At 37.2% G+C, this 21,935-nt stretch overlaps 3 protein-coding genes across 4 annotated transcripts; 2 read left to right on the top strand and 1 right to left on the bottom strand.

The window, feature by feature from the left end:
* Positions 1–1,336: 1,336 nt before the first annotated feature.
* LOC131780916 (collagen triple helix repeat-containing protein 1-like) lies at positions 1,337–2,980 on the top strand. The gene is made up of 4 exons (XM_059097544.2): positions 1,337–1,479; positions 1,641–1,746; positions 2,079–2,372; positions 2,464–2,980. The coding sequence occupies exons 2-4, from the start codon at positions 1,672–1,674 to the stop codon at positions 2,824–2,826; spliced, it is 732 nt and encodes a 243-aa protein (XP_058953527.2). The 5' UTR covers positions 1,337–1,479; positions 1,641–1,671; the 3' UTR covers positions 2,827–2,980.
* LOC131780915 (IQ calmodulin-binding motif-containing protein 1) lies at positions 2,564–10,937 on the bottom strand. 2 transcript variants are annotated; one of them, XM_059097542.2, is made up of 13 exons: positions 10,606–10,937; positions 10,039–10,131; positions 9,632–9,828; positions 8,935–9,028; positions 8,166–8,265; positions 7,713–7,808; positions 6,770–6,847; positions 6,289–6,397; positions 5,508–5,909; positions 5,076–5,198; positions 4,761–4,805; positions 3,926–4,037; positions 2,564–3,617 (listed from the first exon to the last, which is right to left on the bottom strand). In XM_059097542.2, the coding sequence occupies exons 1-13, from the start codon at positions 10,715–10,717 to the stop codon at positions 3,409–3,411; spliced, it is 1,770 nt and encodes a 589-aa protein (XP_058953525.2). In that variant the 5' UTR covers positions 10,718–10,937; the 3' UTR covers positions 2,564–3,408. The 2 variants fall into 2 exon arrangements, with proteins under 2 accessions (XP_058953525.2, XP_058953526.1); XM_059097543.2 differs by having other exon boundaries at positions 3,399–3,562.
* Positions 10,938–11,042: 105 nt separating this feature from the next.
* Positions 11,043–15,602, top strand: LOC131780868 (chromobox protein homolog 1). The gene is made up of 3 exons (XM_059097456.2): positions 11,043–11,420; positions 13,653–13,871; positions 14,324–15,602. Exons 1-3 carry the CDS (start codon positions 11,128–11,130, stop codon positions 14,457–14,459), a joined length of 648 nt encoding a protein of 215 aa, XP_058953439.1. The 5' UTR covers positions 11,043–11,127; the 3' UTR covers positions 14,460–15,602.
* Positions 15,603–21,935: the final 6,333 nt, after the last annotated feature.

The following is a 21,935-nucleotide window of genomic DNA, read 5'->3' as shown; positions in this document are numbered from 1 at the left end:
GTGCAGGTGAAATTTCACTTGTTGGTCGCCTCTCCCTATGGGCCCTTTCAATTCCTCCTCTATGCAATTGTGACTTGATGCTTTCCACCGAGTTTTTGCCTCCAAAGAGGCTTTATATTAATTATTGTGTTTTTGCTCTCACAGGAAATTTTAAGTCAGACTTCTTACCGTAACAAATATTTCGGAAGATCTCATCCAGTTAACAAAAAAAAACAGTTGTAAAACAACAAAGTGGATACATGAAAATACTGCGTTTTTAAACCTTTAAGTAGACGGAATTTAAATCCAATATTTTTCTATGGAATCTTCAGGGACAATTTTCAACGTAAAGACGATTCGGTTTTCGATCTTTTCATTCAAGGCAGAATTCGCTGAAAGTTAAATCAAATCTATCGGCTGCAAAACTCTCTTTAAATTTTGGGTGTCCACTATTCAGGAGGCTCCATACGGTTTTTGCTTAATGTTGGCGCGCGCGTCAGCGTAACGTTTTTCCTGAAAAATTGTACGTTTTCGCTTTTCAAGGTCACTAACAGCCATCAAAAGGCAATAAGCAAGGTTCGGACTATCTGTTTTTGTAGTAAATATTATTAAAGTTATTTTCGATATTAAGCCAAGGCTACACGAAGGGAGGCGCTCATCAGCGATAATTTGGCTTTGCCTTTGATTTTCTTCAATTTGCGTCGGTGAAATCTCTCAAAATTGTCACTGTTTGTGAAATTGCCCTGCCGATTATTTAAAACCTGAAAAAATAGGGGTTACCAAGGCAGTTTCCTCGCTATTTGCAATTTTGTGTTTTCTTCCTCTATCTCAAATTTAGTCTTCTGATTTTTTGTTATCAACATGCAGTGAAGGAAGGGCACAAATTTGTTCAACGCTCCAGCAAATCTTGGGAAAACGCGATAAATCTGTTTGTTTTGCATGTCTCGTACTACGTCCGCGCCCAGATCTCACGCGGTCAAAAAACCCAATTTTAAGGGTCGGCAGAAGCTATTTTAATTTCCGACATAGCTTTTGATTGACAATTGCATGTTAATTGACGAACCTTTTTCAATTGTGCGCAAGGTTGTCTTAAGATTCGATTTTTTACTTTTTCATCCGTGGGTCAGTCAGTAATGATTTCTTTCAAATATTTGTGGACAGACTGTTACATGAAGTTCCTGATTATGAAGATTTAGTGCAAAGGAATGGTAACCGAAAACCCTTCACTGAATTTGTTCCTTTGTCCCTCAATCAAAACAAACTGAAACAATACAATGTCAATCCAGAGTCAATGAATATTTGAATATTTGACGTATTGAAAGACTAATCTTTGTCGCAGTAATGATCCGGTTTTTACGCGAAATAGGTTTACAACAGGAAAAATTATACGGAAAGGCAAACTGTTACACGTACTATAAAAGAGCTGTTTTAGTGCTCAGGGCTATTATTCTTTGGTTGTACAAGAACAAGCTGGGCATTTTCTAGATACTTATTCGCGAGGTGAGGAGACAGTTGTTGCTTCGCCGGTTTTGTGTTTCCGCGTTGTTCTTTAGTAGACATAACTTTGACGAGTCAAATCTCTGATGTGACCAAACACTAAAGGCTTCGAGGGGTTTGGTTTAAGTTTTGTCCTTAAATTTTGTTTTTTCTTTTCCTTGAAGTACTGATAACTTACAAAGACAACGACAAACGATGCATAGGTTGATAATGACTGCGCTTGCATTGCTCATTCAGATCCTACACCTGGCGTTCTCCGCTAACCAGTCGGTAAGTAATTTTTTTTCTTGGTTACGTTTCTTGACGGAGTTCCAACACATCAAAGGCACTTGATAAATCACGAGTATTTATTTGATTAGGTTTATTCCATAATCATCCCATACGAACATAACGAGAGACTACCATCGGTGAATTAATTTTTGTCGCCATGTAGTTGTTCACAATCAGAAGCCGACATGAATGAACCCTGCAGTACCACGTCCCAAAGACTGTTCGTCTCAGTTTTCTTGGTAGTTTATACCCGAGATAACTTCTGGATATCCTGACATCTTTAACTTTACCTTGTCGGTAACCATACTCTTCATCCCTTACGTCACTATTAGGTAAATTGTCAACCAGCCTCCTGTTGCTCAGTGCATACGACTAGTTGTGCACCAGGGTTCCCTGGCATGCCTGGGCATAACGGAAGAGACGGTGCCAGAGGATCAAAGGGAGCACCTGGTAAAAAGGGACCTGCCGGCCCTGTAGGACTTAAGGGTGATCAAGGTCCCGCAGGAGCACCAGGGAAAAAAGGCTCCCAAGGAGACCAGGGCCCTGCTGGAGTAGTTCCTCAAAGGAACTGGAAACAATGCACGTGGAAGTCTCTGGAAGACGGCAGAGATTATGGGTTGATAAAGGTTTGTTTTCGTTATTTCTGTGGACGTCTAAACGTTTTTGTTCGTTTACCGACTGTTGCAAAGCCCATGTGAAATGATCTCTCTGTTGCAGGATTGTGTCTTCGTTAAAAAAAGCTCAGACACCGTCTTGAAAGTAGAGTTCGACGGCGATTTTAGAATAGCCGGTTGCCAAAGGTGTTGTAAACGTTGGTATTTCACTTTCAACGGCAATGAGTGCGCTAAACCAACTCCCATCGAAGGTATTGACGCCATTTGGGAAAATCATGGTAGAACAGACACCAACGTTCACAAGCACAGTCAAATCGGAGGATACTGCGAGGGGATTAGATCGGGAACCGTTCGTGTGGGAGTGGCGGTTGGTGATTGTCCAGGATTCGGAAAAGGTTTTAACGCCTACACCGGGCACAAGTCTGTCACACGAATCATGATCGAGGAAGTCCCTAAACCACAATAAATGTACGGCCCTAAACAAAATCAGCCAGTAGCAGATTAGTTCCACTTGTCGAAATTGATAAGACTGTAACTTAAAAAGAAAAAGAGACATCTTAATTCTGTGGGAAACGTAGAACTTCCATAAGGTGAAGGAAAGCTATGATGAGTTCCAATAAAATGAGCCTAATGGAACACTCGCTTTTACCTCATTATTGGCAATGATGCGCATTTTTCACGCACGTCTCGCAAACGCACCCGAGCACCATAGAGTATCCACCAACAATAAATTAAGTTGAAATTTTTACTACTCGAAGAGTTCACAATTTAAAAAATCTGAAACAAACTAACGCAGATAGGAACGAAAAGAAAAAAAATTGGATAAGCGACAGGTTGTCTCACTAGAGGCTCATGACCAAAGGCTATAAGCTTCTGGCGTCACATATTAGGCAACAAGAGAGTCTCACTAAAACATCAGTCTCAAATTTTAGACAAAAGTGGCCGGTTTTAGTAGCCATAGAGTCCGATGAAAGACAATTATGTCCGATTTTAGACGCAAGTGTCCTAGTTCGGTGTACGTTTTCTTTTTCTGCCGAAAACTTTACTGTCAAAAATTAAATTGTTCGTCTTCTTGACTTCCCGGCCTCTCCCCAAGCCCTTCCGCTTCCTCCTCATCCCATAACTTTTTCCACCAAGGAAGCTTGAGTCCGCGCATTTCCTCGTTGTGACACTGCTGTGCCCTGGCTATCACGGGCGCTGATCTTGAAGTAAAAGAGTCAAGAATGTCGGGAGTAACCTCATGAAGCTTTGGAGAAGCTGTAAAAATAATAACAAAATGAGTTCAAAGAAAAAGTTTACACTAAGTTGGAAGAGAAAAGTAGCTTTAAACTCATTCACCACCGCAATTCGTCCACTTGGTTCGTAAATAATTCTTAAAACAACAGACCACAAGAAATGCCTTCTTTAAGGCGATTCCAAACTTTTCTCCAATGTTCTCAACAGGCGCTGAAAAGTTCCCTTTATATACACATATCCATTGCCCAGTGACTGTACTTTTTATTGTTTCACTTTCTCTGAATTGCCGAAAAAAAAAGAGGCGAATTTATTTTTCAGTCCCCAGTCACCTAAGAGCTGATCTGCCTCCACGTTCAGCCTGGCCAGCAACGCTTCCCTTCTCTGTTCACTCTTTCTTATCTTCATGTTAGACAACACGTGATTGGCAAGAAGTGAAAACGCCTGGGTGAAAAAAAAAATGGAAAGTTTAAACTGAATGTTTCTTCTTATACTAAGAACTCCACACTCTCAATTAAAACCCGGAAATAAACACTTGGGGCGAAAATGCCCAGCAATTACCAACAATAGTCCGCAAGTGGCAACTATAATACAACCTCTCTTGACCTTATCCGGTACCCCTATCCTACCTTTTAACTGTAACTGAAATGTAGCTCGGCCGTGGAAGGTCTGGGTACGAGACTAATCTTGACTTTACACTTCACACACCCGGCCCCTGAAGGTTTATTTAAACCCTTCAACTCCTATGAGTGACCAAGAAATAATTTCTCCTTACACTATCTATACACTATCTTTACAATATCAACCAGATGAGTGATGAGAAAAAAGAAAAATATCAATTTGGGGATAAGAAATTAATCCAATATTAAATTCTCTGAGCTTACATTGTAAGAATTGTGTGGTTGACAGTAAGGAGAATTAAAAATTCTATCTAGAAGTTAAGGGGTCAAAAATCGCGTCTATCCCTCTCATATTTCAAAACTTATTCTGTAAAGCAATCTTCTGTACCACAATCTTCACTTCAGGACGCTTGAAACAAATTGAAAGTAATTCAAATGCACCAGCCAGCATGAAGGCTTTACCCTTTCCATACGATTAAAAAAAAGAGGTACTCTTTTTTGGTAAGTACTAAAAGATTACCAACCGGCAAGTTAACCCCTGTGGTACCTTTTCGTGAAGCTCTTTAAATTCCTCTTGGGTTCTGTGTTTTGCCTTAGAGAGACAAAGAGACAAACAAACAAACAAAACAAAAACAACCGTTAACATCAGCGGGCTTTAACGTACCTTGAGGGTACTTTGCGAAATCTGAGTTTCTTTAACCACCCTAAATAGCTTGAAATCCTCCAATAATCCTTCTCCAGTGCAGAAAGAAACAAACAAAAACGAGATTCTGAATGGTCAAGGGAGGCGAAGAGTAACAAGGACCACAAATGACGAACTTAAAAGATGATGAATGACAAAATTTAAAGTTGCAAAACTTACTGGGAACCTCTGGCGACGCTCTGCGATCATGTTCTGTAGTTCGGCGCGTCTTGCGTCAGTCAAACCAGGCACAACGGGATAAGGAGTTTTACGATCTGCTTTATGCTGTTGATATCGGCGAAACTACGGTAAAAAATAGAACAATTAATTAACAAAGGAAATTAAGTTCCAGAAACCAAATGATTTTCATCCTTGCCTTTAAAAATAAACAAAAGAGAATTGTAGTGGCCGCTTTTTGAGATTACATAGAATAACCAGGGACGAAGTTCCTTTTACTTTTTCCCGCCCAGGAATAACCTATCTTTTTATACTTTCTTTTTTTTTTGTAACAGCCTCCCCCTTCTAACCCATCTTTTTCTCCTTTTCGCACGTCCCCCTCCAAATCTCACCATCTCTCCTAAACTTTCCAAAGATAAAAATTCCCACGCTCACCTGTCGCTGGATGGTAACAGCTGCTCTCTCTCGAGTTACTTCCTCGTTCCGTTCACGATATTTCTTTCGCGCCACCATGCCGCGAAACGCCGCTTGTATTTTACTTGCTGCCTTCACTTGATTTTCTTCCATAAACAAGTTCACTTCTCTGGCAGGTACACTTTCCAACATCTTCAGCTGTTTTTGCATGGACGATCTGAACTCGTTGATTCTTTTCTGTTCCAGAGCCAATTTGCGTTCTTCCCGCCGCTTCCCCTTCTCCTTTGTTCGCTCCTTGTCCAAGCGGCGTTGTCTGAATTTTCGCTGAAGTAGAATGATTCCCAACTCCGCTTGTTTGAGGCGCTGACGCTGTCTGGAGCCGCGGTAAAATGCTTGGATAGCCGTGGCAGCGCGAGAGAGTCTCTAAGATCAAAAATCACATAGAAACTGTAACTTAACGGGAATCTTCAAAATTTATGTCACTCTAAAGTTTGTTCTGATCTTTTGATCGATGGAACAACTTATACCTCTGGAATGAAAAATCAGCGATATCGAATCGCAAAACTGCTGATACATCTGAAACTTAAGGCACTCAACGGTAGTGCCCCCTAAAATTAAGTAAAACCAAGCACAGGACAAAAAGATACTCAAAGAAATTGGAACCAACGACCTTACAATGCAAACTTACACTTAATAAACAATGCAAACTTACACTTAGTAAACCGTAACCCGGCGTTAAAAAACAATAACAATACCAACTGCTTTAAGAGTAGTCGTAATTTTCATTTTTCAACTTGCGTACCATTTGCTCAGCTTGAGCAATCGAACCAGCCTCCAGTAAAGACACAAGTCTCTTCACATCATTATCAAACCCTCTCGCCTTCCACTTACTAAGATACGCCTTCAAACCCCTAAAAAGAAGATGGTTACTTGATATCTCTTTAGAATAATACAACGTTTATTGCTTGACACTGAGTCAGATGAATAATATTGAAAACTAGTACTAAATGCCTCACCTCGCTCGTTGGGTTCTAGATCACCAAGACCTTGGGGAGGGGAGGGAAGGGTTTGAAGACCTTTGGTTTTATGTATTGTATCAGTCATTGAATGGGTTTGAGGGAGGAGAAGGGCCTCTTTAAATTGGCGATCCCTCCTGTATTCTCATGATCTTAATACTTGAGTTAGGGGTGTTATTGTAAGGAGAAATTAGAAGCAAGTCACTCCTACTCAGTGGTCACAGGGTTAGTGCTTTACTGCAAGTTGTAAAGCCATTTCAAACTCACCTGTATCTTTTTGAGAGCAAAATTTCAAGGATTGGTGGGTGAACATCTGTTGCTGTCAAAATGAGGTGAATTGATGCCCTATACAAGTAAATGTTGCCAAATAATTTTGAGTATAAGAAAGCAAGAAGTGGATTCTGATACATGAACGTCTTTAAAATCCTTCATTTCACAACATAGAGTTGCCATAAATTGTAGATTGAATAAAAAAGATGGTAAATTGTAGATTGTGACTTTCTGTTAATAACTGTCTTCCTCAATACCAGGCCTTATGGTAAGTTTTATAAAATATGCAGTATGTTGACTGACAGTACTAATCATATCAATGCACTTTTATGTTCTTCCATCAGTGCATTTTTATTTCAACAATTATTGCTCCAACAAAAGGATGTTTTTCAATGCCGATCTGACTCGCTATTGTGCATTTGATAGCAGGTATCTTTGTTTACAGAATTCTGATTCTGCCAAATCTGTTGATGTTATTTGGACAAAGTCTTCTGCTAGCAAATAGCTTGAATGTCAGCCCTGCACGTGTACCACTGATTGTCACATTACCTGACTGCACAACAATTGAATGAAGGAGATAAGTTTCTGAAAAAAACTGGTGCTGAGCAGTTGGGAAATTTTATAAAAATTTGGTCTTCTTAACTGAGTTGATAATGTAAATTGGCCACCATAAAGAGTTTTGAAGGCTGACATTTTAAGCTTCACCCCAATGGAGCAAAGGGCTTGAGTGAAGGGCCCTGATAAAGGGCTATTGCTCAAAACAACAGCTTTAGAAACTCTTGGTGGCCAATTTACATTATCAACTCAGTTGTTAATGTCCAAACTGTCTTGACAGCACAACAGTCAGCCAGTAACAAAAATAGACCTATCAGAGCACAACGATGCAGCCACAAGCAACAACAAACACCTTTAACAATGCCAGTTCTGTTTCACAATTCACCTTGCAACTGAAGATTCTTCAGAGGCTGATATCTTGAAAACAGTCTCATCCAAAATGCTGTAAAGGACATTTGGTTCAAGTTTTCCCATCAAAAACCTGACGAAACATTTTAGATGACATAATATCAATTAAAAACAGTCTTGTTGACTATATGTCATTACTTAACCCTTTCAATCCCAAGATGTTTTTGGTAATTCTCCTTAATGTCTGCTGTAAAATTTTTTAGGATGTCAGTTCAGAGAATTTGGTATTGGATCAACTAATAATCTCCAAATTGTTATTTTTCTTCATTTCCCGCACTAGCCTGCTTGATATTGTGTTGATATTGTGAGGAAACATTCTTTCTCAGTCACTCACGGGAGTTGAAGGGTCAAAATACATTGTCTCATAGCTGCACAGAAGATAAACAAACATGTAATTTAAAAAAAAGGTAACTGAATGAAACTCTCAGACCTGTTTGTTTTAAAAATATTTTCAAGAATCATCAAAATAAAGAGAGATGTGTCAACATCTTCAGACATCAGAATCTGTACAAAGCGCTTGGATTGCAGCACTGCAAAGAAACAGAAATAGACTCACATTAGATTCACCCACATGCACACAAAATAAGGAAATTATGATCAGACAATGGAATGTCTATAATTTCTGTTTTCCAAGAACATCATTATACAAATGTACATGACTGTTGAAAGTTTCACTTTTCAGCAAAAGTTTCATGCCTTTCAATTGAAAGAAATCAAAAACAAACTTGTGGAAACAAACTTTCCCTTTGCTGATGTCTTGTAAGTGGAACTCATAAAGTGTTGCACCTAAAACAATTTCTTCACTCAAAAATACTTAATATTTAAAGAAGTCTATTCCAATTTTGAAAACGTATGATGTTTTAAAACAGATTTTTACCAAATTGGAGCAATTCTCATGTAATGACAGGTCACCTATAGCCTAGCTTTGTTGATCACAGTTTGGAAAACATTATAATCACATGTATACTTACTGATATGTATTGCACTAAATTTATAATTAGGAGACTTTTTAAATTTTTTTATCTAGATCTTTTTCTTTACAATTTTTAAAGTAGTAGTGTCTAGATGAAAATTACTCTTTGAACCGCTGGTTTATCCTGCCTTTTAAATGAAGTGTTGTTGTTTTGTTTTGATAGGAAGTAGTCTATTAAATACATGTACATGATTTGTACAAAATTAAGGCAAGTTGCATCAAATACCATTGAAAGTGAGGAAAACATGAAAACTGTAAAGCCACTCCATGGAAATCAGTGTTGTCCTAAAATTTTGAAAATGTTTCTGTTTTTCCGTCATCTATTTCAGGAAGAAGAGAACAAATCAGAGTAAATATTTATAATGTCTCAAGGATATCATAAGAAATCTAGATATTAAAAGCAGTTCCTGAAGTGTTTAAGTCAATAAAAAATATTTACATTTTCACCCAGTCAGGTGAAAGGGCATGTCTAAATGGCCTCGTGGGCCATTTCTACCAGAGTTTGTCAAATGTTCTTAAGAGACTTTTGGTGGCCAGCCTTTCCTGATGCTTTCAATTAATCTTCTCTTTCAAGTCTAATAGTAAATTCCTTTGGGCATATAGGAAAATAAGGAAAAAGTCATAATTTTTCTTAGTTCAAGACTGGTATTGAACATAATCATTAAGCTGGCAGTGCTTAAGAAACAAGAAGCCAGTGAAAATACTAGCCGATGGTGCACTGCCACTGTACAGAAATATCTTTGGTTTCATTATATTTCATTTCTAATTCTGACGTGGGTACATTTTGTATTCTATTCTCATCTTACCTATCCCTACTAAATTTTCTAATGAATAAAATTTACTAATGAATACTCACCCATTGTGGAAAATCTAATGTGAATTAGGCTAAAACATGACTAATCTACCAAAGTAGAACATCTTACCACTCTTGTTTTGACAACGAAGTCAAGCAACTTTGCAGCCAAAGACAAGATATTCTCAACAACATCAGGGAGAAATTTTTCTTCATACTCAGGCATGTCTGGAAGTTTGAGACCCACACAGCTCTGACATAAAATGGCTCCCAACTGGGTGGCAGTGTCCCATCCTCCTGCTATTGCAGCAAAGTCTTGCTTCAAAGCTTAAAAAATAAAATAAAAGTTGATATTTTGTTCAGAATAAAACTTGAATGGAAAGCGCTAATCTTAACAATTTTTTTTAATCATTTCCAACCCTGTGAAATAATATTCCAGTAGAAAAATGGAATGTTAGAAGAGTAGCTCTTGCGAAGTGATCTCAATCTGGATACCAAAGTCTGATTTTGATAAATTTCAATGCACTTTACTCGTACCTAGGTTGCAAACTTGAATAACATCATAATTCCACAGATGATTCCTGAGAACTTCTCCCAAGCTACTTCTCGGAGGAGCCAAGTCGAGGATGTCTGACAGAAAAAATAATCACAATACATCAACTATCATAATTCACTTATACCTCAACACTTTAGTGGGTAAGCTGAGGGGAAAAACTGTACTCTGAAAGCCTTGGAAATTAATAAGCCCTTCTGCAGCTAATTAGACTATTCATATAATTTTCTCCAGCAGTTCTTGGGAGACCAGGTCAGTTTTCAAATCTTCACCTTGTTCATAGAATATTCACGATAAGTAATTACTAATGACCTTACATTAATGTTTCAGAAAGTTACGGATAATTTTCATCAGCTCTTGGGATTTCAGTTCAGTTTTAAACTTTCCACCTTGTTCACAGTCTGCTATGATGAATACTTAAGCTCAATACTTGCCTTGCAAATTGACTTAAGCTTAATTCGAATGGTTACATTTGTTATGCATACAAATTGCTAGCCTAACTGATGTCAAACTGTTAGCCTAACTTATGAAAAAAATATTGAAAAGTGTACCTTTCAATTGTAACAGTAAAACAGGGACATTACTGTCGTCCGTTTCAGCTACTTCGGCTGCTAGATGCAAGGCTCGTTCGATAATTTGCTGTGTTCGTTCATCGCTTTCCATCGATTGAAAACTATTAATTTATCATTTACCAAAACAAAGAACTCTGTCTAAAAATTCTTTCAGCCTACTGATTTGACAGGCCATTTTATTTTGTCACCACTGCCACTGTTCTTGTCAACTTTTGGGTTATGGTTGAATGGGGCCAAAATATTGTGAATTGAATCGAGAAAATCTTCAAATTGACTTATTTCAAAATGGCCGCCTAATCAGCTAGGGCTTAGTAAGGTCGTGCCAATTGACCAATGACAGCAGCTGTAATTTGAAATTGCCAGGGAACCTACCAATCAGAAGGCGCGTTATGAAACTAATTCGCGCGGGAAGGCCGTTGTTCCCGAAGTCCCTGGTTGAAATAAATAGCGAGGTACAGCGACTAACTGAAAAGTTCTGCGTACATATATACAAGATTGAAAATGGGAAAGAAGAAAACAGCATTAGAAGGGAAACAGCCAACTATAGAACAAGAGAGTGTTGATGAGGAGATATATGAAGTGGAAAAAGTAGTGGGCAAGCGTATACATCAGGGAAAGGTTGAATACCTTCTTAAATGGAAGGGATATTCTTCCAACGATAATACCTGGGAACCCGAGGACAGTTTAGACTGCTCAGAGTTACTTCAAGAATACGAAAAGAATAAGGAAAGACATGAGGCTAGGCTTGAGGCTACAGTAAAAAAGGAGAAAAAAGAGAAAAGAAAAGAACCCAGGTTTGTGAAATTTGTTTGGAATATTTACATGGTTTGTTCGCTCACGTTGCGAATGTGAGTATTTGTCTGTGATCTCAAAGGTTTAATTAATCTTTCAAAGTCATTACTGATTCCTCTGAAAACGAACACAGCAGAAGCTCTTGGGAGTAAGATGGTAAAATAATTGTTCATGTAATAATTAATGGAAATCTTTCTCGCCGTATCGTACATGTAGTCTTAACTTTCCGTATGCTTATGTAAGATTTTTTCCAACAGTCAAGTTACTTGCCTTTTGGTATCGCTTTCGCATATGGTGGGTTAGTTCTCCATGTCTTACACAGATATGCTGCATTTATCATCGAAGACAATTGGGGGGAATTAAACTGATTGTGAAAAATTTGTGATCTGTAAGTGCACTTGATGCCCCAAACCTATGGTACATCTTGTGCTTTTAGTAACATTGGATTACGTCAGATTGGTACAGCTCAATAAATTGTGAGTTTGATGTGCATTTTTATTGAAGCCCAAAATGTTTACAGTGTAATCTTGATGTTACTTGTATACTCATCACCCTTTTTGGGTCAGATTTGGCATCAAGAGGTCGTTATTAAACATGTAAACACGAAATGACAGTGCTTTACTTATTAAAGAAAATAGGCCTCATGTATGCACAAGGTGTTATTATTATTTCTCATTTCGGTGGCTGAGCATTAAGTGACCACAAATTTTCCTAAGGCTTTAAATTAATTATTGTTTTTTGGTGTTGTTTACACCTCATTGTATTGTGTGTTTTTTCTTCACAATTTATACTGTTAACCCATCAGACCCTAACATGAATACTCTTATTATATGGATGTGAGTGTTTTACCAACAACCAAAACATTCATACAATCAATACGACCATTACATCCGCAAATGGAGTGGTCTGTCTTTCATATGTAACACAAATGGCAATATTGAGCAACAAAGTCACAATTCCCTGCCTTTTCAAACTTTGAGGAATGAACTTTGTTTGTGTGTTGTTTGGTATATTAAATAGCTGCAAGATTTGTTTTGGTAAGCAATGAAGATGTAAATGCACCTCCCAAACAACTAGAGAACAAGAAAACCAAAATAGAATTCATTTTCATTGAAGATTTTCAAGGAATTCTTGAAAGTTGCAACAAAATTTCAGTTCTGTGTATGCTGAATAACCTTCAAAGGTTCATAGTGAAAAGAGGCTAAAAATGAAAGTATGTATGTGTAATAATTCAAGTCAGAGACAGTAATAAAATGCTCATTAAGCCCATTTAACCGGTTCACACAGGGCAGGAAATTGATTTTTTTTTCTGATAGCCACTCAAAAAAAGTTGGTCACCATTTTCAAAGACAAACAAAACTTTTTTTTATGCTGTCAGTGGTCCAGATAGACCCTCCAAAATTAAGTTAGTGAAAAGATCTTTAATGTGTTACAAAGTGGACACTAGGATGGATGATATACAACCTTCAAGCTCACCTAAATCCAAGATGGTGTCTAGTTATTTATCGAGATACATGTGCTGTGTTTTGGAAACAAACTTAACAAGGAAGTTTGCTTAGGGTTTATCTTTGCAAATCTTTTTAATTTACTATATCCCTTGGTAAGGTTATGATGAAACATTCTAGTTGCCAATTTGGCAACTAATTTTCAGGATTGGGTTGCAAAAGTGAAAAATGTAGTCACATTGGCGTCTGTATTTAGGTGCTATTTCACGCCTTGTCCCATGTATTTTGGCCTAACTGACCTTATTATAATTTGGGCAACAGATATTTTGTTTGTATTGTTATCCAGTAATTGTATTAAAGCCAGCTTTTCAGTTTATACCATGTATATTTATTGTCCTTGTAATAAAAAGAAAATTACGCATTAACCCAAAGATATGAATTTTATGTTATCATGGCACAAATAATATCTCACTCATGAGATATTATTCTTGCTACTTGAAAATTAAGTTAATATCTTCTTGTCACCATGTAATATCCTCTTTATATTCTCCACACTGTTCTCTATACATTTTTTTAAGGTGTTGACAAGGAGAATTTGTTTAACAACCAGGAGCTTCTCCAGTTGATGATTATTTCATTTATGCTTGTGAATTTGATGTGAGATTTAGGGGGTGATATTGTTTGGAGAAATTAGATTCTAATCCCTCAAAGGGGACAAGAGGTGGAAGAGGAGATGTTCTAGATTTTAACTAAAATTAATGGTGTTCTAACTCAACCTTCTTTCTTCAGTGAAATTAAGGCTGAGGGTAAAACCAAGAGGCGAAAACTTGCAGAAACAGTTGGTGGTAAGAAGGAAAAATCTTACCAGCAAGCAAATGAGTCGAATGATGTCACTGAAGAGGAGCCTGGAAAAGAAGATGATGTAGATCCCCTTGCTGAAGGGTGGGAAGCTTCTGATATTCTTGGAGCCACAGATGTGGAAGGGAAGGTTCATTTCCTTATAAAATGGTAAGTTTGGGTTGACTTGTGATGGTAGCCTGCATTGTAGGCTTGTTATTAGAGCAAGTTAACATTACAAGCTCACAGTTCTTTATTCAACCAACCATGTTTGATTTAGAGTTGGAATGAACAGTGGGGAAAGAGGACAGAGAAAGGCAAGAAGATGAGACACCCTTTGATTAGGTGTGCATCTCTGCATTTCTGGAAGTGAGCTTATAACCAATGAAAAGTAGTTTATTTAAAAACTGGAGGTACTGTCTTCCAACAAAAACAAACACATGCTGAGCTAATGACGAAACAGTTTCTTTTGGGAAGGATAGAAATGGCTGAGAGAAAACCTCCTCTGCAGTTATCTTTACGCAGATATCTTCATAAAGAGGAATATCTTCCTTACAAATTAAGTAGACCAAAAGGTGCAAAATGATGATAAATGTTGACTTTTTTGTAATTTATTTTTCCAGGAAAGACACTGATAGAGCAGATTTGATACCATCCACCATTGCAAATAAAAGATGGCCACAGATAGTTATTAAGTTTTATGAAGACAGGGTAACATGGACCCAAACAAATGATAAGGAGGAAAATGGAGACAGCTGAGGGAGTTTTTACCCATCATCTTTTTATTTGGCAGCTTGATGTTTGTAAAAACTATCTGAAATCAGTTGCTGTATAGGCTTATCACTGTTCCACCTAATCTGCAACAAGACTATACAAATTGCATGGAAAGGTTTTTACGTCAAGTCAGAAGGACACATGAGGCACAAGTTTGTTTGCTTTGATGTTCTCAGCATCTGTTTTGTTTATTTTTGGATACTTTTTAACAACAACACAACAATAGCTAGTTCAGGGTTTATGATGTCAATGATACCTTTGAAAGTTAAGGAATTCTACATTATAATTTTCCAGGCCTTGAAAGTTGTGGTGTGTGCCATCTTTATCCCTGAAAATGACTGGAAATAATATATTTAAGAATGACAAGGGAAAAAAATACCTTTATTTCCTAATTGATTCTATATTATTTTTGAGCCATTTCTCAATCTTATGTCAATGATAACAGCAAAGAGGACCAGGAAAGGGTCAAAGAAAAGCAGGGCATTTTATGATTTTAAAAGAAATACAACCTTGTACAATAGATCCTGTTTTTGAGATTAAGGAATATAAATGTAGCTTTGGATGGCAAGTGATGATAATAGGACTGAGTGGAGTTCAATTAAGTCTGTTACTGTACAAGTGAGTAGTGAAATTGGACAAGCAGGAAGTGAGAATCCAACTTGTTATTAGAGTATTATTAAAGACAATTGGATGAAACAAAGTCCTGTTACCAATTAATCAAAACTATGGCAAAATTTTAGACTCAAATTAATTTTTAATGTTATACATTTTCATGCAAAAAAACAACAGTTAACCTGGCGAAATGCGAGACAACAGAGCATGCATGTTGTTCATTTGTACAGCCATTACACGCACACTGTCCAATTACATAGACATGATGCATACATTGTCCAATTTCAAGCATGACTCGTTCACTGTCCTATTGGTGCTCAAATCTGGCTGGTGATAACTAATCATGGTAAATAATTTTGTTCTAGTTTTGATTATGTTAGAAATAACTACCATTTATTCTACTTGTTTTAACTCAAGGGATTGTGTGTACTTTGTAAGTAAAGACTTGTTTATTTTATGAGCCTATGTTATGCGCAATGTAGAAATAAAACAAGAAATAACATGTTAACCCTTAAACTCCAAGAAGTGATTAACATGTACCTCCCCTCCAAAAATCCATACATTATCCAACAAACAGTAATTAATGAGAATACTCAAACTGATCAGGTAGAAGTTGTTGTCTTGATCCAACCCTAAAGTCTTGTATCTAATTTACAGGGAATTTGTAACATCTTGAGGGTACAATTCACTAACAAATCTTAGGAGTTAACCATTTAACTCCCACATCAAATTTGTAAGTCTCCCTGTCAACCATACAATTATAATATTAGTTCAGTTTGGATCAATTAGTTATTCCCAAATTGATGTTTTTCTTTATTCTCATTACCTATCTGGTTGATGTTGTATAAATATTTTTTAAGGAAAAATTCTGTCTTGGTCACTCATGGTAGTTAACCCTTTAACATCCATAAGGGGTTAAAATCTTTTACAGTGACATGGTTTTGCAATCCAGTCATTTGTAAGCTTTTCTTTTTAAGACCCATTTGAAAAACCATCATCTTAGACTTGAAAATATCCAGGTAATGATCCAAGGAAAAGCCAAATTCTTGCCAGCAAGATGATGGAAATTTTGTTGGATCAATATCAGTATCTGTGCAACTGCCCACCTACCCCTCCCCTAACTTAACAACAGTCAATTGACAACAACTTAAGGTTGATGTTGGATTAGGGGAGGGGTAGGTGGGCAGTTCAGATACTGATATTGATCCATTTTGTTAATGAAGAGGGAACAGCTTACAAAGTAGATGAGGCTGGCTTTTCTTGCCATAGTTACACATGACATGACTCATCTAACATCCTAGCACTTTAGGCAACATTAATTTGTTAATGTCATTTTGCTAGTTCTAATAAATTAAATTGTGTTCCTTTTTCTCATGGTCCTCAATGTGTTGTTTTTTCCACAGTAGATTTAAAGGATGCAACCTTCCAGGGTTAAAAGATATGTTCTCATTGGAACTGTAAAAAGTTTCAACTTTCCATTTTTGAAATCTGAAAAAGCAAATACAATATCTTCCTCCGCAAACTTCAACATAGTTTTAGCCTTTTGACCTCAAAGAGTGACTGACATCTGAGTTCTTGTTGCGGTTTCACCGCTGAATCAAATGTTAAAGTCACAAGAAGAAAGAAAGTGATCAACTTAGGAAGCACTTGACTGTTAAACAAATTTTCTTTGTCAGAAACTAAGGAAATTTACAGAGGACAGAATGGAGAATATGCATACTGCTGGTAGCATAGAGATGGCTTCAACAGGAAAATGCCCAGCAGCATTCGAATACACTAACAAATTAACTTGAGTAATTCTTACCTCTTTCAGTTGTAATCAGATTTATTACATGCATCATGAGATTTACACTGAAGTCAGTTTTGTTTGTGTCTCTGATTAGATGAGCAATGTATTTTCACATTTGTTTGCTTTGTATGTTACAATGTAGATCTTGACAGTGTAGATATTGGCAGAGTAGATCTCAGTAAGTATGAAACAAAAACATACCATGGAAAGTGTGCACAAACCACTGCGCTCACTCATTCCTTTTTTTTGTTGCCTCACAACCTATAAAAGTTGTCCGAGTGCACATTCCATGGAATAATTACTTTATACTGAATTTTCTTTGGTTCAGTTGTTACTGAAAAGTACTTAAAAGTTGTATACTTGTTTCTGACATTTATCAAAATGTTTTTCCCTTACAACCATTAGTGGATCAATTGTCCAGCAGGGATGGGATGAGAAGTAAGAAGACTATTGATCAAACTCAGAATTCTCTGTACAAAAATGGAAATTTAAAGCAGATAGTTGTGAGCATTAACCAATTCAACCTTAAATGTGACTGGCTTCTAATTGCACCTTGCAGTATAACCCTTGAATCAAGTGTAAATATCATGAGAATACAGGAAATGATCACCAGTTTAAAAAGCTCCTGAATAATGTCAAATAAATTCTCTTTGTTGTTATCACATGAATGTAGAGAGATCAGTGCAGAGAATATGAATACTGATGTTAGAGTGTAAAGGGTTAATATTGAGATCTTGCTATTGTGAGGGTCAAGAGTGGCATTTTGCAATCACTGTATCTACTTTATTAAACCCTGTGATGGGTATTTTAATTTTTAGCTTTGATCCAACAGTGTTCATTAAGAAATCTCTACTGTCACTATGTGAAACAAACATGTCTTGGTTCCATTGTCTTGTTTTTCTCACTGTCTGGCTCATGATATTTAAAATTTTACAACAATGATGAAGATCATTCAGATGAACTGATCTTTTCTTTCCTCAGAGTTCACATATTTCTCCTAGATAAAAAGGGATGACAAAGTACTGCAGAAAAAAAAACATCCAAAGCAGGCTCATATCCTGAAATAGCTCAAAGACTAACAACCCAATACACAATTATTTTGTACATTTATTTTCAAGCCAAACATGTTTTCCAGTGTTATTTCACTGTAGACATATGATACATTAGAGCATTGTGTTTTGTCATCAGCTTGAAATAGTTTCTGTTAAAATCCACACATTGCATCAGCTGAGTAAACCCATAGACCTTGTTCTTGACTGTCATAAACTTCACAGCTGTGTCTTGATTTAAGCCCAAAGAAGACTGACAATGAAAAAAAAAAAATTCAAATTTCTCTTTTTTTTTTTACGACAAGTAGATGGCATGGTAATACTTGGAGCTTGGGTGTTGTGGAGCTGAATACATTAAAATATATAATAAGCTGAATTATATCTGCATGTTGATTGGTTCTTGCTTATAATCTACCAGAAGATGCACCCATGGATGACAAGAACAACAACAGGTTTAGCTTCTTTATAAAATATAGAGCACAAATAGATGCCATGTTGCTGTAAGTCTGCTCAGTAGTAGGTCACAGATGACCTCAAAATGTGATAAGAACATCGGTGACACACTCTGCTGCACCTCTTTTTTGTTCCTACCCACATTATGACGTCTGTTAGTAACATAAATAGTCAGTGACTAGTTAAACACCCGTTGGACCATTAAATGATTGTCGATATTCTTACCTAAAACGTATCAAGCCGATGGAAATTACTCAATCAGAAATTCAAATTACTCAATCAGAGAAAAACGCTACCTAAAATAGAGCTTTATAAACATCGGTCAAATAACACATGTTTTATAAATCATATGACTAACTTTAAGTACTGTTTGTGAACAATAAAATTGGGTGACGTACGAGCAAATCAACCCCAAAAATGAGGAAAAGAGAGCAGAAATTATTCCCGGAAACACTCAACAAGTTACACCAAAGCCTTTAAGCTACGGTGTTCTTCACACGTGGTTAGTGATCTCCACAAACTGGTTTACCTTAACAAAGTTGGTTCTGGCATTCCAGGCTCTCCACCCTGCTTTAGTCCTGAAAAGAGACGAGATCGAGCTCTAGTAAGTACCTTCTATATCTTATAGTTATTTCTAATATCATTTAGCACAATTTAGTCCCGGGAAATATGACCAAATACGAGCTATGCTGCAGATACGTGAGTTAACGTACCCAGATATATAATCAGCGGGATAAAACCCCAATGAAATGCTGTCTTGCTAAATTTTATGACAGTCTGGACCCTCTTCTTCGTTTCTGGCCTCATCTTAACCATTTTTAGCAAAAAGATGAGTTTCAAAGGTTGTTATAAATGGATTATGAACAAGGTATCGTTGCTGCTATTCTCAAAGATAGCGAGTTGACCCAGAAGGCTTTACGCAAGTGTGGCTGCTAAGTCGAACCACAGGGTACCCAGCAGGACTGTGAAAAATTTCATGGTTTAGAGCGAGACAGAAGCTTAGAAAGTTTTTTTCGGCTTCTTTCATACCCATCGAATTACGGGTATGAAACCCGTGGCACATCTGGAAGCATCCACGGGCCTCCTTCCAGGTTTCCACTCCTCTTTCAGGTTCATTCCGTTGCGGCAAAAATCGCACTTAGACGGTCGATCTGACGAAGGGCTAAAGCTAGAAATGTCAGCTTAGAAACTCTCTACGAAGGCCAAATTACATTTTCAACTTACATAGACATTATTCATCGCCTGGAAAGGGAAGGGGGATTGAGATTTTAGCTGTGGGGGGGGGGAGGGGAGAAAATTCCTCCACCCCCCCTCCCATTAACCCACTTCGCCCTGGTAAATGATTACTGGACCCCTAAGGCTCCTCATTTGCGAATTACACTATATTTTACATCGGTATGCAGAAAAAAATCTCACTGAGAACTAAACAGGCGCATAGGTGGTTTTTTTTTTGGTAAAAAAGAAAGGGGGCTGCACTGGTAACCTCCTGGCATCGTGGGATATACCAGATTATTTAAATAGGAGGGGTGGATCTAGGGGAACCCCTTCTACTAGCCGCGCCCTTGCAAAGGTGCACCTGTCTTAAACTCTGTTCTTCTGATGTTGCCGTATTGAGTGAAAATGATAAAATGGATGCATTAGATCAAGTTTGAATCGAAATTGTGCCGGACGCATAGCGGGGGTTGTTTCCGATGCCGAACTATCACTTCCTTGCACGCCATTTATTGCGCCTGTTGCGCGGCCCATGAGAATTACGGCGTTTGAATTAATTGATCTGGCCTTGTATTACTTGTCTGTGCAGTCATAACCCCACAAACTGACCGGGCTCCCTCTACTGATTCCTTTTGCTTTGTACTGTTTTCTCTTACTAGGCGCACAAAAACAGAAAGAGTAAATTTTCTTACGTGTAAATAGGAGATGCAATACTTACCTATGAGAATTATCTAGTGTTATGTGCGGCACTATGAAGAAAAATGATTAAATGATTTGATTGGTGAGAGCCTCAATGCGGCTAATTCCGATCGAGATTTTCACTTAGTCAAATTGGAAGAAGATGGTTTAACCTTAGTCCCGTCGATTCTTACTTTTTGAAGTCTCCGTGCGAGTTAACAATCAGTAAATTAAGTATATCTGATATTTTTTCACTTACAAACTGAATAATATTGCGTGAGACAATTGACTTTTAAAAAACTTGAAAAGGGATTGTCGAAACTGAAGAGAGCTTAGCCATATCGAGATTTTTTATCTTTTAAAACCACTCGAAATACAAGGCCGCGAAGACTTAACACTACAAGTTCAATAAATCAGTTACAACTTTGTTGCCAATTAATTGTAAGTGGGTCTCAATTTTGATGACCGAAATACGATTTGAATCAAGTTGAAAACGTTCCAGTTACGCCTGCAGAAGTTTCATTATAACTTCATTGCCTGCGGCGAAATAGAGAAATTGTCCTAGTAAATTGCATTTTGTTGAGACTGTGTGTAAGACGTGTTTAATGTAAGTCAAAAGCAAAGTGCTACACTTGTACTACAGTGTTACAGAGTTATAGACTGAAAATACTTTCAAATCATTTTTCAAATGAGAATTAATTGTTCGCTGAATAAAATACTGATTTAACGGATAGTGCACGGTGAAACCTTCATCGGAAAACAGGCCTTCTCCTGGCCCTGTGATAGAAATGCTGATAATTTCGTTCTTTTTATTATTGTATCCGCTTTGGTGCGATAATAGGTCATATCGGACGCGGTGTCAATAATTTTATCAGTTTTAGTGTCCAAATCAATGGAACTTAATCAATAAAGTAAAACTTTACTATTGTTTTATCTACATTTGTTTTAACATTTGTGCATCTCGAGAGACTACCTATTTGAGGTAGTTCTTATTTAGTTTGCACGGGGTGGGAAAATGAAAACATCGAGAATTTGTAAAACAGGATTACAATTGGGAACAAACAACTCTCTCTTACGTGTTTCCTTTGGCGTAACATTGAAACAATACTGGCATAATAGATGCGAGAAAAACCAAATTTCTACTGTCAGGATACTATTACATGCATTACCACAAACCACGAAACGGATGTCCGAGAGCCACCGCGTTTAACAGAGAGCAGCTGACATGTACAAATTTGTTTACTCTTTGAAACCAACTAAAGGGGGATCTTAACTCGCGGCTTAAATCAAAGCGGACTATACCACTCTGAATGCCAGACGAGTGAAACGTGACGGAAATCTTCAAACCTTTGTTGAAAAAGAAACAGTAAGTTTTTAGTTTAGATATACATTTAGTTTAATAGACGCAAGTTTCAACCCGTGAAGTTTTACTCTTTAATTTTAGCTTATAGTCACATTTGTGCTTATAATTGACATTTGTTGAAGACGCGAACTCTATACAAATCGACTAAAAGTCACTACTTGAATACTCTGCTCATGTATTCGAACTTACTCAACTTTTGTTTAAAGACTATCGAAGTCAATGTTCTATGAAATACATTTTATTTCAACTAAAAAACATGGTGATTAAAATACGCACCGGCATGGTTTTTGTTCAAGCGGATCTTT

The sequence above is a fragment of the Pocillopora verrucosa genome, chromosome 10 (assembly GCF_036669915.1).
Source record: "Pocillopora verrucosa isolate sample1 chromosome 10, ASM3666991v2, whole genome shotgun sequence".
Classification (NCBI taxonomy): Eukaryota; Metazoa; Cnidaria; class Anthozoa; order Scleractinia; family Pocilloporidae; genus Pocillopora; species Pocillopora verrucosa.
The sequence above is the reverse complement of the archived record's forward strand: the minus strand, read 5'-3'. Positions and strand labels throughout refer to the sequence as shown.